General features: G+C 41.2%; 1 protein-coding gene across 5 annotated transcripts in view; it reads right to left on the reverse strand.

The window, feature by feature from the left end:
* The window catches only part of anapc1 (anaphase promoting complex subunit 1), a 51,301-nt gene that overhangs the window by 32,671 nt on the left and 5,377 nt on the right, over nt 1–13,253 (reverse strand). For all 5 annotated transcript variants that reach the window (XR_013965234.1, XM_080781587.1, XM_080781586.1 and 2 more), the window contains exons 10-23: nt 12,895–13,041; nt 12,573–12,788; nt 12,130–12,225; nt 11,704–11,794; nt 9,220–9,285; nt 8,171–8,311; nt 7,839–7,994; nt 5,668–5,728; nt 4,142–4,197; nt 3,155–3,286; nt 2,702–2,776; nt 2,055–2,335; nt 1,139–1,230; nt 488–636 (exon numbers count right to left, since the gene is read on the reverse strand). Coding sequence is in view for 4 of the 5 variants with exons in the window: in XM_080781587.1 (XP_080637713.1) it covers nt 488–636; nt 1,139–1,230; nt 2,055–2,335; nt 2,702–2,776; nt 3,155–3,286; nt 4,142–4,197; nt 5,668–5,728; nt 7,839–7,994; nt 8,171–8,311; nt 9,220–9,285; nt 11,704–11,794; nt 12,130–12,225; nt 12,573–12,788; nt 12,895–13,041 (1,759 nt within the window). In the remaining variant the exon portion in view is untranslated. The remainder of the gene's footprint in view (nt 1–487; nt 637–1,138; nt 1,231–2,054; nt 2,336–2,701; nt 2,777–3,154; nt 3,287–4,141; nt 4,198–5,667; nt 5,729–7,838; nt 7,995–8,170; nt 8,312–9,219; nt 9,286–11,703; nt 11,795–12,129; nt 12,226–12,572; nt 12,789–12,894; nt 13,042–13,253) is intronic.

Genomic DNA, 13,253 nt, shown 5'->3' on the forward strand with positions numbered 1-13,253 from the left:
CGAATGGCCCTTTGTGATTTGACGATGATACACTGTATCGAGTCTTGGCAGAGTGAGTGACGTACATGTATGTACAGACAAGACAGCCTCATCACAATACCGGTAGGTACTTTCACTGCTGACGTATGGTCTGCAATCACATTAGAACACTTTCACCTTCATTGTCCCTCTTTCTCACTCATACAAAATAACTCTGAGAGTGTACGAATGTAACCAAACGGACCCATATTTGTACACCCGTGGGAGTTAAAAGTATCACTGAGGCTACTGGACTGTGCTGGTCAGCCCTGAATGTAAATGTGACCTGTTGTGCCATTTTCACTTTTGTATTAGGCTTCTTGTCAAGGGCTTTGAACATTTCATGTTGTGCAACTGTTGCAGTTAAACTCTGATGAAAATCGGATATAGTAATACTTTGAGATGATATATCAGTGGAGAATAGTTCAGAAGATTGCATGTTTGGGTGTGTTTAGAATGTTTCCCATACCAGAACCAAAAGCCTGGTCCTCTGGCAGATGGTTGGCAGGAAGGGGAAGGGCGGGACTTCCTCCCCTCTCAGACAGCTGCTGAGCCAACTGAAGATGCTGGGAGGCTCCGCCCTCAGGAATAACGGACGCTGCATCTGGCCAATCTGAGCTGAAAGGAGTGTATGTGTCATAAAACAGTATGTGAGGATTTACCCTCAAAAACATTGATCTACATAACTTCACTCAGATCAGCTGTCTGAACCCTTCCGAAGACACTCTGGACAATGCTCCACTCATCCTAGACTCTTCCCCTTCCTGGCTCCCTTCTGCCGCAATCTGACGACTCATCTAAATCTTCACTCTCCCTCTACTTGTTTGATTACAAGGCTACCAACATGTAGACAAAAGCTTTCTTCAGGGTATCAACTATCAACACCATTAATACCCTGAAGAAGATGTTTTACCATGTTCCCCGTCGCTTGAAGTGCCTGCAATTTACAGGCATGTTTAATGTTTGCATGCTGTGGGAATGTGTGCCAATTTCAAATGCCGATCTGCTATTTCTGTATTTTTGAACATTTCAAATTTATGCTTTTTAAAAATAATTTATCTGATTGATCATTTTAATTATCTGTTACACCACTAATGAATTGGTTAATAATATGTCTTACCATGGTCTATAAGGCATGTTTCAGTGAAGCTGCTGATGAATGAAGGGTAGTCTCTCCAGTACTGATCAACATAGTGCTGCAACTGCAGGTCCCTGGATATACAGCATAGAAGTGATGGATTGAAGGACAAAAAACAAAACAAAATCGTTTTTACAAAACAATATCAATATTTCTTATCAAATAATAAGGTCAAGATTACTACTGTTATTCTAATCTAATCTAATTAGTTATCACCCAGTGGTAAATCAAATGTGAAAATGCCACTCCTCTCGTCAATGGCATACCATTTCTATTGCCCTTTCTACTCATTAAGAAACAGACAATTCATTATTAAAAACAGACTTAAGACTAATTAACATCTATTCATTAGGAATGACTTGAGAGTAATTACCGAAGAAACAGACTTGAGTGTAATTAGTTACCATCTACTGTATTGGTTGTTACTTTATCATTCTGGGATTCACAGTATCAACTCAAGTTTACAAGGAGGAAGAAACATCCTCACACTTGTTTAGAGCTCCGTTGACATCTCCATTGTAAGGTCTTCATCAAATATTTCAGACAAAATATGTTGCCTGATGAAGACCTTACAATGTATTAGAAATAAATAAAAAATGTTTTAAATGTAATACAATAACATCACTAATAAAGAACAATTTCTTATTTCTTTTATGATCCTGTCCAATAATTATCATGGCTTTAAATGCTCCTGTCACTTTACGTTGTATAATTCTAAATTAGAATTATAATATAAGAACAAGGGCTGATAAATCGAATTTGCAGTGAATGTTGGTGTGGAGTGAAAATCAGCCCTCTGGTCAAATGTTATGAACAACCAAACACAGTCACACTTCCATCTGCATACTCACACACAACGATAAACACACGACACTTCCTGCAAACCCAGCTACTGTACCTGGCCAGTTGTTGCAGCACACAGACCAGAGATTTGGCTCCAGCTCGCTGCAACTCATCCAGCAGCAGTTCTTGGTAGAGCAGATGGAGAACATAGAACAATGCAGGGATGTGGGAGAACAGAGGAGCTGAACTGTCCAACCTTAGGCACGAACTGGAATGGTCCGTATCCAAGGGAGCGGTGGCACTGCCAGCAGGGGCAGGGTAGGACACCATTGGTCCACACACAGGCTGGCTGGCCATCTGACGGTGGTAGTGGGAGCCCATAAGGTGCTCCCAGTCCTTCACAGGGAAGTCATGAAGAGGTCCATTAAGGAATGCTTCACCCAAAAAATGGGATAAAAATAGTTTTTCGACAAAAACTTTGATGGATTCAAGGCTTCATGGGGCAAGTAATTTATAGGAAAAACGTTTTGGGGTGAAGGAAATGAAAATGTTTGAATTCACTCAGCACAGCATGCAAAACAGAAACTTATGAAAAACAAGAAAAATAAACTATCCATAATGATATGGGCTGATGCCTTTGTCATGTGAGGCTAATAATAGGGAGCAGTAATGTTTTTTTAAACCTGCACCCCTGACAATGAAATGTGAAAATTAAGATGTAAAAAAAATAGAACATAAATCAAAGGGACTCAAACCACCAACCTCATCAGAGCCTCCATCTGAGGGACGAGCCTTCTTGGCTGCAATGACTGGAGAGAGAGGCACTTCAAAGTGGAGCTGGAGACACACAAACAGGTGCAAGCAGCTCAATAAACAGCTAGCTGGAGCAGTCATAACACACACAACATACATACGCCATGGTATACAATAGAAGAACAACCGTTTTCAACTCCAGTCCTCAAGGGACCACAAGTACTGCTGTGCTGGCTACCACATTGTTAATCACCATCACCTGGTATTCCAGATCGAACCAAACCCTGATTAGAGCGCTGTAATAACAAGGGCAACAGCTGCCTATGTATGATCATAATATCTCACAGCGCAGAAATAAACAGAGAGACAACTACCATTTCACATACTGTGTACAGTGTAAAATGCAACATCACACTTAAATCAATGTTGGAGGCTATATGCCAGAATAGTGAGAATACTCACACTGCGTGCCCAGCTCAGGTGTTCAGTGTTGTAGCCCATGAGTGACATTAAACAGGTGACAAACAGGTTCCATTCAGTATGAATGCCGGGACCGCCAGGGGCATTGTAGATGTTGTACCACTTCACTAAAACCTAGACATAAAAGTTCAACATAAATAAGTAAATAAATAAATAATACATTACATTACATTACAATCGTAACATCATAGTTACACAGGTATTATATATTATTCCAATGCCCTTCCTAAGTAGCATATTAGCATTTATTTGATCATGTCTGTGGAGATGAATGGGTAGTTAATATTTAAGCTTAAAAGTGCAGGCCCCTACCCATGTGCTAATTTACAGTGGGACCTTTGCGTAATTTTTCAGCAATTAGCCCTTCACTAAGTCCCTCCCCAACCCATCCTTGTCCAATAGGCACATCAGCGGCGAAGAAAGCTTGACCTGCATAGCAACCGTTGCTAAACTATTTGGATTGGCATTGGACAATCGCTTTTTGGGGTGGGATTTAGTGAAGGGCTAATTGTAGGCGAGGGAGGCCATTTTTGTCATTTCAGGAAGGCATTATATTTGTCGATATGTTTGTATTCAAATACATTTTTTTGCATCGTGGTGCGTCATTAGTGGGTGATTTTCATGTATTCACCATTATTGTGAAGCCTTATCAAGTGAATACAATGTAATAAGACTATTAGAAATGCTTGCACACATGATACGCTGTCTATGTCCTGCTTGTTTCAGAATTTACTAATGTGGTATTGGCAGATGTTTTTTTATTTTGTTTTTTTTATATATACGTTTTATTTTATTTTTTAAATGTATTGCTTTGGCCCCATCTTGGTCAGGTCTCACTCGCAAAAGAGGTTCCATACCTTAATGTGATTCTTCTGGAACTTGAATAAATCTCATTAACTGATGGTCAAGAACATTGACAAAGCTTTGTATTAACTGTTGTAGCTGTTATATTTCTTAATTCTTACCCACCTTCATAGCAGCTTCCTTTGGCAGGATGAAGCGGATAGCCTGGAGGCACTTCCTCACTGGTGTGAGAGCAGAGAAAGGTGAGTAAGAGTGAAACAGTCAGCCTTGTGACAGATCTGTGCAGGTGGGGAAGCTCTCCAAATATAACATTTCCTCAATACTGCTAAATAATAAACATTATTGTGATTGTAATTATTTAGTTGTTGTCGATAACAACGGCATTTCCCTGATATGGAAATGATGTGTCAACATTGGACACTCAGAACTTTTCTACCGTCATCTTGCTCAACTGGAAACTGTCTCTGGTGTTTGTAGAACATTACTACATAAGAAAACATCAGGTGAGACCATTTATTATTAATTATAAGTTTCAAATTCTCTACACAATAAAGAATGAATAAAAGTAACACCTCCATTGCTACAGTGATTAGTGATATTTCTCTAATTCAACCAATCAGATTCCTAATCACACTTCATCCTGTGATCTAAATTGGACGGCAGGGCTGACAAAGGTCAAGGAAGAGGTAGATAAATGCCATTTCATTAGAGGAAGAATACCTCATTGGTGGAATCAATTATTAAATAATGGACGGAACATCCCAGAGCAACATAGTATAAACACACATAGAACAATTCGGACACACGCGCAATTAGGCATTTAAGATTTCTATGGCTAGATGTAACAAAGACTGGGAGATTAGATGTGGGAAGGTTAACATTCAGAGAGGAACCTGATGTCTGAACAGACCCTGGCACCAATTAGTGGTTGCTTAAACGAAAGTGGAGATACATTAGTTCACCTCAGCTTTAACCGGATAGATGATAATTGTACACAATGTGTACAAATTGGTCTACAGCTAGCTGGAACTGGCGGGGCACACCATAACCATCTAATCTGACACAAGCCTTCTTACTCTGTTCATTTTTCATTGACTGGTCGAGCAGCATTAGTAAACTGGTAAAACAGCGACAAAATACTAAATTAGTCCCACCAATTACCAACTAATTGTATTTGTTAATTGCGTTGTGTATGCAACACGGCCTGGCGGACATCATTCTGTGCTCTGTGGAGCACACATTTCTAGTTTATTTGTATCTATACTTAAAACACAAACCTTGAAGAAAAGAATAAAACTGAATAATCTCTTCACAAATGTAGGTGACTTAATCATGATCAGTCAATATTATTGGTGTGTTTACGCGTGTAAAATAGTATCCTCCATCCATCAACATTTTACGTCATCGTTAGCAGCATGCGGCAGCACTCAAACCTAATTTCCACATCCTAACTGCAGTATGACTCAGAGCCAGCCGTGTGCGTGTGCGCGCGTGTGTGTGTGTGTGTGTGTGTGTGTGTGCGCACGTGTGTGAAATGTGACTGTAAGTCCACATGCGCACATTTTTTTTTATAATACAATCATAAGTGGTAAAATCTCTTGCCAGATACAGTTGTGTGTTTGTGTATGTTTAATATTGTGAGTGTGTGTCCATGCACATGCTGCGTGTAATCCAGCCAGTGTGAATCTCACCCAGCTCTGAAGTAGCAACCTCAGGGATAGAAATCCTCAGCATTGTCCCGTTACCCAACTCCTACATACCAAGAAGAGAGAAGGGAAAGAGGAAGGCACAGAGGAACAAACACTCACTTGGCAGCCTTGTTGCAATAAAAATAAAAATAAAAACAATATTGGGGTCCAATACAATGATATATATATTCAAAGTATATTCAATCTCTCTATCTCTCATATATATATATATATATATATATATATATATATATATATATATATATATATATATATATATATATATGTGTTGTTTGTTTGTTTGTTTGTTAAAATGCACGTCATATTATATATGACGTGCCAAGGTCTACATGTGTATGTCACAGAGTAATACAGGGCTCTTCAATCAGTGGCGATCCTGCAGAACTCCAGCTAGCTGCATTAGCTTACAGAATTAGACAAAAGGTTAAGTGATTGCTTGTAGCATGTGTCATGACAGCAGCTGACACATGCTGTATGTCAATATGTGCGTGCGTGCGTTCGTGCACTTTTCCCCCCCACACTGGATAAGAACATCTGTTAGTACTAAATGCTTCAAATGTAAATTATAATTGTAAATGTAAGCAAGAATGTATATATGTGTTTACGTGTACACAAGCATGTAGGGGTATGCAGTACATGTGTGCCTGACTGACTGTGTTTCTGTTTGAGATCATTTTTCGAGTGTATGCGGGTCCCTATGCTGTCAAAATTGTCTATACTCAATCTGACAGCTAACCTCCCGAGAGGCAGACACACACATGCGTGCACAGCACACACAAATAACCATAACGTTTCACCGCTACATTCATTGTAATACATTTTTTTTAAATAACCTGGGGGGTGCATACGGAGTTTACGGACGTTTCTAATCTGCCACAATGTTATGCCTCACACACACGGGCAGATGCAAAAGATAAAGATCACAGACAGTGTATTTGTATCAGGGTAGTCGTTAAGCAGCTCAACTCCATTAACGTTTGTTAGCAGTGCTCAACCACTGAAACCAAAACAAACGTCCAACACAGATAAAAGTAATTACTCACGTCACCTACTGCTGCAGGTTCCATAAATAATCCCAGTGTTGTTCAAGATGCATGGTTTTTATATTGTAAATAATTATCGTCACGTGGTTTAGCGACGACTACCACTATGAGAGGAGCACAACTTTGGGATTTTTGGGAGTGTCATAGTAGCTTGTTTACAACTGAAACGGACTTCTTGCAAACTAACTGCCTCTTCAAAATAACTAAGAGCCACGTGTAATGATCAGTCAACACTAGTTTTATTTCTAAGTCTACTACAGGACGTTAACATCTCATTTGAGTTCCTTTTGAATGCCTGTCAGATTTCTCTACATAACTATCTCAGCTGTTGGTGCGCAAATGAGCCTTGCATCTACCACGCAGAAAACATTTTGATGACGTATGCGCACTGGCGCACCGGTTGTGTACCCCCCTGATTAATAACATCTAAACATAAACATGTAAACACAACATGGACATAGTACTCTTATTATGCATATCGCATTATCGCCGAGATATAAAAAAGGAGAGAAAAAAAAACGAATGGTTCAAGCCCATTAATTAAGATTCGAGTGCCAACCCTACACACACACACACACACACACACACACACAGAGAGCAATGACAGGAAAAGCCTTCCAGGTGTTGTTGCATGTCGCATTTTAAACCCAGACAGAACACACACTTTGAAATAACCCTCCTCCGGCATCTCTTGTTAATGTTGCGTGTTTTACTTTGAAACTACAACACCTTGAAATGACTCACGTTTGCCTAATGAAGAGGCTTCCAACATAATTACGAGATGGTAAGGACTTGACAACACCCAGCATACTATGCTCAGTTTATGGCTTTGGAGGCGTACTGTACATGGGTTGCAAAGTAAGGAATATGCGAGGCTGACCAGGTCCTTGTGACGAGACCCCCATCAGTTGTTTGTGATATTATGTGGCTGGTAAGCATGTGCCAGAGTAGTGGTTCCTTACATTCTTAGCTCGAGACCCAGAAGAGACATTTGACTACCAAAACTAGTTTTAAAATGTGGATTTCAACACTTGTATGTATTTATTAAACTAGTGATTTGGATATTTTTAACATAACATAACAGCGAACTGGGGCTATCAGGTCACTCACCAGTGAGAGGCGGTTGCAGACAGGGTCTCGGAGGGCGTGGATGTACGGCATGGGCTGCTGGAGTGGAGTGGTGTGGAGTGGTGTATCCAACCAGGAAGTGTCGTAATGTTTGTTCTCCGAATGCCTCAACCCCGACACTGGAGAGGGCAAGGCGGCCTGGAATGCAGGGAAGAAGAGTGAAGAGGGAGGGAGAGCAGGTACGGAATCATGAGAACAGGAAGGATAGAAGGAGACGCAAAAATGGAAGATACGGATGTGAGAACAAAAAGGTGAGATCTATGTATTTTTGTGACTAAGAACCTGCTCTGATGGTGACCAATAAAAACACATACTTCGTCCAGCCTGTGGATGTGTCTGCTGGATGCATTGGCTGGTGTACTGATGTTGTCCAGTGGAGTACTGCCACGGTATGGGAGGTGGTTGGACAGGTTGAAGGTAGGGGACAGGAGGCCTGGGACAAACACCTTACTCACCTGGGAGAACAAAAGTACAAAACATTGGACTTGGAAATTCATTTATTTATGGTAGTTATTTATTTATTTAGTTAGTTTGTTGTGGTAGTTATAATATAAATCATAATTGAATTAGTGAAGATGGTTAATTTCTTCATAAAGTTACATAGAACTACTAGGGAATGATTCCACTATGTAATAATAATAATATAATGTTGGATCCAAAGAAGCAGGAAAGTCAGGAGAACCATAATCTTAACATAAAATCGTGATAAAACCTGAAAAAAGCAGCACATATACATCCAAGGTGACATGGATTGAATGCTCAATCCATTCAAACCACAAAGGAAAGTTTTTGTTGAAGTTCAACAGTGGCGCGGATTGGCACCAGCTCCCTTCTCATCACTAACATGTTAGCTAACAACTGTGTGGCCGCGCACAACTCAGATTCCATTATAAGGTTTTATGGACAACACCACCACCACAGACCTAATTACAGATAATGATAAGGCAGCCTACAGAGAGGAAGTGACAGTGTGGTGTCAGGATAACAACCTCCATCTTAAAACACCAAAAGGGGTTCCCGCTCAAAATAAGAAGACTTTTCTTTACTGACCAGGATGTCTCTGTTGTGTTTCTGGCTTTTGCTATAAAAGAAAATTTCCCCCTTTATCATACAACTAAAGCTGTGGGTGCGGCTTCAGTTCAGGTGGATCACCACCCATCACCACCCACCAGGCAAACCAGGCATACTTAATGAACTGGTGGGCGTGTCCACATAAAAGCATGATTTTAACAAATACTGTACACTTTTTGGAAAAAGTTCTTCCCCCTTATATTGTAATAATACCTGATGATCATGTTTTAGGGTGGAAAAAAATGGTGGCACTCCATCTTTAAACATCTGTAAAATTAAGTTTGTTCTTTACCCTGTGGACTCCTGTGTAAAGAACCAGACTTCCATTGGCCTCCAGAACCAACATGGCATCTATGTCCTGCAGAGCAGAAACATTGTTTTAATGTCACACATACAAGAATCAAGATACTAGCAAGCAGTGAAGTGTAACATTACATTTCATATTGTAAGGAATATAACAATAGGTGATATTGCCCCTCCAAGTGATCCAGAATTAGAGTACAGAGTACAAAACACTGATGCTGGCCAACAAAACAAACAATGGCATGGCCCACGCATACAGTACCTTCAAAGCCTGATACAACCCTAGCTATAATAACCAATCCCACTCCCTCAGATCAGCTAACACAGGGAAGCTCTCTGAACATTGCCTAAAACATCTGGGACAGTGCTCCACACATCCCAGCGACCCAGACTCTACTCCCTCTTGGCTTCCAAACTGTGGAACAAACTCCCCATTGCAGTTAGAACTGCATATTTACCCCTAATTTTCCACCATAATCTGTAGCCGGTGGACCTATTCTTGACAACGACTTATTCAAAAGTTAAAATGTAATTTAGATGTTTAGATGTTATTTAGACAGATGCTAGGTTATTTATTTTTTTTACTAAATTTTGATCCCACGATTTTGTAACCCAGTTTTCTTTTATCACCCAGTGCCAATTATCTAATGTAATCCTGGGCGCTACACTTCCTCTACCAACCTGGGGGGGCAGCGGACTGACCTCATGCCTCCTTCTATGCATGAGGAGTCCAAGCTGCTTCTTTTCACCTGACAGAGGGGAATTTCCCCGGCCGGACGTAGCGCGTGGAAGGGACACGTTATTCCGACCAGTTCCTTTCCCCTCCATCAGGCGCCCCGGCTGGCCAGGGGGAGGTAGTTTTAGAGACCAGGATTACGGCATGTTTTTGTGAGGGTATCTACCCTAGGGGACACGGGGAGAACATGCAAACTCCACACAGAAAGGCCCTATCGCCAACCCCCGCCTCGGGTATGGGCACTGATGACGCGGAGGAGGGAACACGCCGCCAGTGCCCACAGCGTCCCCAGCGGGAATCGAACCCAGGACCTTCTAGCTGTGAGGCGACAGCACTACCAACTGTGCCACCGTGCCCCTGACAGATGCTAGGTTAATTGTTAACCCATTTAGACCGTACGTGTAGAAACGTCATAACTAATCCAACCGACGGATTTTCATTGATATCAAACGAGAGAAAAAAAATCAGATTTTCTTTCTTTTTTTTGAAGTTGGCCTCTCCTTCTGCAACATACGCCTTGCTCTTCGCACATGCGCATTGTTGTTCACTTCCCTGTATACGGCTCAGAAAGAATGCCTCGTATCTTCTAATCTAAGGAGCTCTCCGTTGTTTTGACCAGATGGATACCGGTATACCGGTACTAAGCTCTTCATTTCTGACTTCAACAAGCAAAAATATTTCTCCCGTTTTTCGTCCGGAACGGAAGGTGGGGGCTTACAGAGTAAAAGCGGCCATATCTGTGCGGCACCCCGAGCTGTTATTTTGAAAGAAATCTGATTGTTTTAACCTGGTTTCTAAATTTCATGTACAGATTCTTATTTTTGATATTATATTGTTCCTGGGGTACTGAGCACTACAATGTCTGTCTGCATTTGATGTATGTGTCTGTGCTTACCCTGCTTATTGTAACTCGCTCTGGATAAAGAGCGTCTACTAAATAAGTACATTGTAATTGTAAATTATAGAATTATACGCTGCTGGATTAAAGTGGATTATAGCACTATTTGGTACATATGTAACATGCATCCCAGTGACAATGGCACAACCGTGCTCTCGTGTCCGTGCAAGTAAATATTCTACCTTTGTGGCTTTCTTTTTTCTCTTTTACATTTTTGTAATACACTTTGTAAACTCTGCTATTAGCAGTATTATTTAAATAACTGTCATATTACTCTTATTATAATAAAATAAAATTCTTCTTTCACTGTGATACAGCTGAAATAGAAATATCGTACTTTTGACTCTAATACATTTCCAAGGACTCCTAGAAATACAGCAGCAATGCGTTGATATTAAAAGAAAATTCAGAGGTGGGCAACTTTGACAATGGAGGGCCACTATTTTCACACTCACTCCAGAGGGCCACATTGCATATTAATGTCGTAGCAAAAATAGCTGATCTACAAGATCAGCTATTTTTGCTATATTTGAATTGAAATCTTGAATATTGTTTTGATATTTTTTAATTGGAATTTTGAAAAGTAACCTTTTATTTAATTTCAAATGCATTTAGTTATAGATATGTTGACTTTATGAAATAAATACAAATACATTGAACATAAAAGAGACAATAACATTTTAATACTAGTAATTAGATTAAATCAATAATATATGAGTATTCTGATATTAACCGAAGGTGGGGGCCGCCAGTTGCCCATGTATGCTTTAGAATATTAGTATTTACTTGAGTACTTTGTCCACCACTGATTATGGCGCATCAGAAGAACCATCATGTACCTGCAGAGGTGCTGCGTCCTTGGCAGGGATGGACGTCACATAAACGAATATGAGCTGTGACGTGTCGTTGCTCTCAATAAACTTCACACATCTGAGGAAACATCCAAAACCATAAGTAAACATGTTATTAAAACATTAACTGCCAGGTATTAATTCATTCTTCCAAAATCGCTAGTGTTTCTCAGTGAAAGACAAATCAACCAAAACCAAAACAACCCAACAACCATTTTGTAACCACGATCATTTGTTCCGTAGTTATTGGACGTTGAATAAAGCTTGTTTTGACCGAAAACGCAATCTGGGAAAAGAATGTGAGATAAATGTATATTTCTAAATCTGATAAGGTGGAGGCAGACGGCATGCAACATTTTCACTTGTGTGTGTGTGTGTGTGTGTGTGTGTGTGTGTGTGTGTGTGTGTGTTGACCTGAGTTGTTGGTGTGACTCCACCAGGAAGCAGAGGTAGTGGTTCTCACAGAGGTCAGAGGTCAGGAAAACCTTAGATGCCTGGCTGCTCATCTCCCTTATTAAACATACAAAGCACAGATACATTACTGTCAAATAACTGTTGAAACGCTGTTTAAAATGTCTATACCAAAAATCACACTCGTGGGAACTGGGAAGTGAAGTATGCCCACTGTGGGTGCCACTTGACTAATTACTTGACAACAAGGCAGACATGCAGACAGACTGCAGCCTTTAGAGCGAGCCACTAGGACAGTGAGCTATGACTGTGCATGTCGATGAGCGGTCATAGGCTCATCGAACTCCCTCAAGGACCCCTGGGGGTATATTACCCCACTTTGGGAACCACTGCTCTAGTTTACCTGCTTGAACCAGCGGTCTCGCTACACAGCTGCTCTAGTTTACCTGATTGAAGCAGCAGCCGCGGTCTCGCTCCACAGCTGCTCCATGCAGAGGTCTGGCATGATGGGCTCCATCTCTGGCATCTCAGACTCGTTGGTGGTGCTGTTGGGAGAGGGCAACAGACTGTGCTGCCCCCTTGAGGACGGGCTGTGGAACGACGTGTTGAAACGAGCCGCACCAGAGAAGGATGGAGTCGCCATGCCTGGGGAGTGAGAGCGGCTAAAAGGGATGCAAGGGAAGGGAAAAGAGTGAGAGAACCGATTACCGGGAACAATATAGTTGCAAAAAATGTTTCCTAGTTTGATAGTATCAAACTAAAACTCACCTGAGGGCAGCCATGTTGGATATACTCGGAGAGTGCACCCGTGAGTGGTATCCCGGCGACGACGGCACAATCCTGCTCTGGTGTCCGTGCAGAGCGCTGAAGTGGAGAGGAGAACTGGTAGCCATGCCAGAAGGCAAGGAAGGTCCACTAAGGTCAGAGAACAGGGAAGGTACGTTGAAATGGAACAGACGTGATGCTGTAGTAAATCACACACACACACACACACACTATGTCTTTCTCTATCTTCGTCTTAGGCGAGCCAGAGGCAATACCCAATTACTACCAAACTATCCAAACCGATGATGTTGTTGTTTTGGGATTGATTGGCATGGGCAGGGCCATATTAAGACTTTGGAGTG

This window comes from Protomyctophum bolini, assembly GCF_963924005.1.
Source record: "Protomyctophum bolini genome assembly, chromosome: 14".
Classification (NCBI taxonomy): domain Eukaryota; kingdom Metazoa; phylum Chordata; class Actinopteri; order Myctophiformes; family Myctophidae; genus Protomyctophum; species Protomyctophum bolini.